Genomic DNA, 3,227 nt, shown 5'->3' with positions numbered 1-3,227 from the left:
ACAGAAGCCGCCCGAGCTTCCCTCCCCCGCCCCGTGTCCCCTCGGCACCTGCCCACGCTCGTCACGTCCGGGCCCTTCCGTGGGCTCGGGAAACGGTGTGACCAGACTGGGGCCCTGTGCTCCGCGCGCTTCGCTCTGTGCCCAAGACGGGCGGGGACCTCCCTGAAACCACACAGCTGGCGGCACCCCGAGGCCTAGAAACACGTTTTATGTGCACGTAAATCCATGCTTTGTGGGGAACGCAAAGTACCACTGCCTGGCCGAACCATGCAGAGCAGTTGTGGAAGTTTGATCACAGACGGTTGTGTGTGTCTAAGACGATGCGTTCGTTCTGCGGGGAGATCTCCAGGGCTGGGCCAGGGACGGGAGATGTGGTGTTAGGGCTCACGTGCACGCCATGTGTCAGGCTGTCTGTCCACGGGGTCCACGTACACTCCGTGTCTCAGCGTGGTCTGTCCACGGGGTCCACGTACACGCCAGGACTCGGCGTGGTCTGTCCACGGGGTCCACGTACACGCCGTGCCTCAGCGTGGTCTGTCCATGGGGTCCACGTGCACGCCGTGCATCAGCGTGGTCTGTCCACGGGGTCCATGTACACGCCGTGCATCGGTGTGGTCTGTCCATGGGGTCCACGTACACGCCGTGCCTCAGTGTGGTCTGTCCACGGGGTCCACGTACACTCCATGCATCAGCGTGGTCTGTCCACGGGGCCCACGTACACGCCGTGCATCAGCGTGGTCTGTCCACGGGGTCCACGTGCACGCTGTGCATCAGCGTGGTCTGTCCACGGAGCCCACGTCGCTCAGAAATGACCGGCGAGCGTTCCCGGACGTCTGTGCAGTATTCATGCCATGGCAGCAGAGCCATCTGGCACCGTTGCTGGTGTGGCCCCGTCAGTACACGGCTCCCGCCGCGTGTACACCATCATCCCCTGCCCCATCTGCAGCACAACCTCCCTGTCCGTGTGCACACAGACGCCCACCCTGGGCCCTGCCCCGTCCCGCTCGAGCAGAGACCTCTTACGTTTGTCCGTCTCCTGCCTGCTCTGAGAGTCCCCGAGCTCAGAGTGGCCCCGAGCCCAGCAGGAACGTGGTCTCAGGACGGGTGCCCATGTTGCACACTGCACGATGGGGGACACACGAGGGTCTCTCAGCAACGCCCGACCTGTGTCCTAGGAAAGACCACGTTGATCAAGGCGCTGACGGGAGACGCCGCCATCCAGCCCCGGGACCAGCTGTTCGCCACGCTGGACATTACGGCGCACGCGGGTTCGCTCCCCTCGCGCATGACCGTCCTCTACATGGACACCATCGGCTTCCTCTCCGAGCTGCCGCACGGCCTGATCGAGTCCTTCTCCGCCACCCTGGAGGACGTGGCCCACTCCGTGAGTGTGGGAGGGGCTGGGGGCCGGGGTCCCTGGACACACACACTACCCGGGGACAGAGCGCAGCAGGTCGGCAGGCGGGCCTGGGCAGACCTGTCCAAGAGACGCAGGAGGACCCCAGAGGGACACCGGCCAGAGGGGACGTCAGGGAAAAGCTGCTGGAATTTGGGCGAAGCCTGGGGTCGGGTGACTGGCATGTCCCGCGCCGGCCTGCGGTGACAGGCACACAGCCGTGCTGCAGGGGAACAGCCGGGAAGGGGGCTGAGGGCCGGGGCGGCTCCCCTGTCTTGGCGGTTCTCTGAGATTCTAAAACTCCTCTGAAATAGAAAGATGATGTAAAAGAATTTAGGCGCATCCAAACAAAAACCAAAAGTGCATCCAGCCCCAAACCCCGATGTCGTTACCGCACGGTGGACTAGGGCCTCTTCCTGGTGGCAGAATTATGCAGGGATTTTCTCTTGTGTGTTTTCCAAATTTTGCATAATGCACTTATCTATAAAATTGGGGGGAAAAAAGGGAACTTTAAAACAGGAAATCGTCTAAATCCTTTTTGCAAGTTCTCACAGACGGACACGGCAAGCCCGGAGCTCTGAAGGAAGCCCGGCGGGCGGGCTGGGTGGCGCATCTGAGCCCTGCCCTGGGCCCGTCCGCGGGCGCGGGGCCGGGGACGGTGGCCCTGCAGCTCTGACCACCAGCCTGTCCTGCAGGACCTGATCGTGCACGTGCGGGACGTCAGCCACCCCGAGACCGAGCGCCAGAAAGCCAGCGTCCTGTCCGCGCTGCGCGGCCTGCGCCTGCCGGGCCCGCTGCTGGACACCATGGTGGAGGTGCACAACAAGGTGGACCTGGTGCCCGGGTGAGTGGCACCTACCAGGTTTTCTTCCTGCACATGGGGAGCCGGGGCAGCCGCGGCAGCCGCCTCCTAGGTCCCCCGGGCTGCGTGCTCAACCCCGAACAAGCGGGTCTGGGACTCCGGTGAGCCGCCCCCAGGCCTGCTGCCCGCAGCTTTCTCACCCCCGCGTACGCCCGGTGGGGTTGGGATGAGCCCACGGCACCCGGCTCCCGGCCACAGCCTGTCCCAGGGGGCACCCACAGGCCCCACTCACCTGGCCGTCTTCCCGCCTTTCCGGTCGTTGCCGCCATGCTCAGCCGGACACAGTTCTCTCCCGTCACGGGTCACAGCCGGGGCACACGGAGCCCCCCAGGCCGGGCCCTGTCGGCGGGGGAGACTCGGGGACATCCGTCTGGGCGGGTGGACCCAGGCCCCACGGTGACTCCTCTGAACACGTGGTCCCCAGTCTGGGCCCCCTCAGCGGGTGACTCTCGGGAACCCTGTGTCTGCGGGACGTGCCCCCAGCCTGAGCGGGGTCTGTGCCGTCTCCACCCCACACAGGTACAGCCCCGCGGAACCCGGCGCCGTGGCCGTGTCCGCCCTCCTGGGCCGTGGGCTGCAGCAGCTCAAAGCTGAACTCGAGGAGGCGGTTCTGCGAGCGACGGGGAGACAGGTGCTCACCCTGCGCGTGCGGCTGGCGGGGGCCCAGCTCAGGTGAGCAGCCTCCCCGGGCGGGAGGGCGCGTGCCCCGGGCCTCTGGGTGCGTGGGGAGAGCCGTGCGTGCCAGGGACTTCCGGATGCACAGACCCACTGGGGTGTTTCTGGACAGGCCGAGCAAGTCTGTGTCCTGCTCCCACGTGCAGAGTCCAGGGGCCTCGCCTGCACCCGCTGACCCTGACCCTGCACCCACGAACCCTGACCCTGCATCCACTAACCCCGACCCTGCATCCACTAACCCTGACCCTGCACCCGCTAACCCTGACCCCGACCCTGCATCCACTAACCCTGACC

General features: G+C 65.8%; 1 protein-coding gene across 1 annotated transcript in view; it reads left to right on the top strand.

Moving 5' to 3' along the window:
* The window catches only part of LOC105821203 (putative GTP-binding protein 6), a 21,201-nt gene that overhangs the window by 16,349 nt on the left and 1,625 nt on the right, over window positions 1-3,227 (top strand). The window contains exons 4-6 of the mRNA XM_012657868.1: window positions 1,176-1,384; window positions 2,092-2,240; window positions 2,778-2,930. Of these exons, the coding sequence (XP_012513322.1) occupies window positions 1,176-1,384; window positions 2,092-2,240; window positions 2,778-2,930 (511 nt within the window). The remainder of the gene's footprint in view (window positions 1-1,175; window positions 1,385-2,091; window positions 2,241-2,777; window positions 2,931-3,227) is intronic.

This window comes from Propithecus coquereli, unplaced genomic scaffold (genome assembly GCF_000956105.1).
Source record: "Propithecus coquereli isolate 6110/MARCELLA unplaced genomic scaffold, Pcoq_1.0 Scaffold1156, whole genome shotgun sequence".
Lineage (NCBI taxonomy): Eukaryota > Metazoa > Chordata > Mammalia > Primates > Indriidae > Propithecus > Propithecus coquereli.
This window is presented reverse-complemented; position numbering and strand designations above follow the sequence as displayed.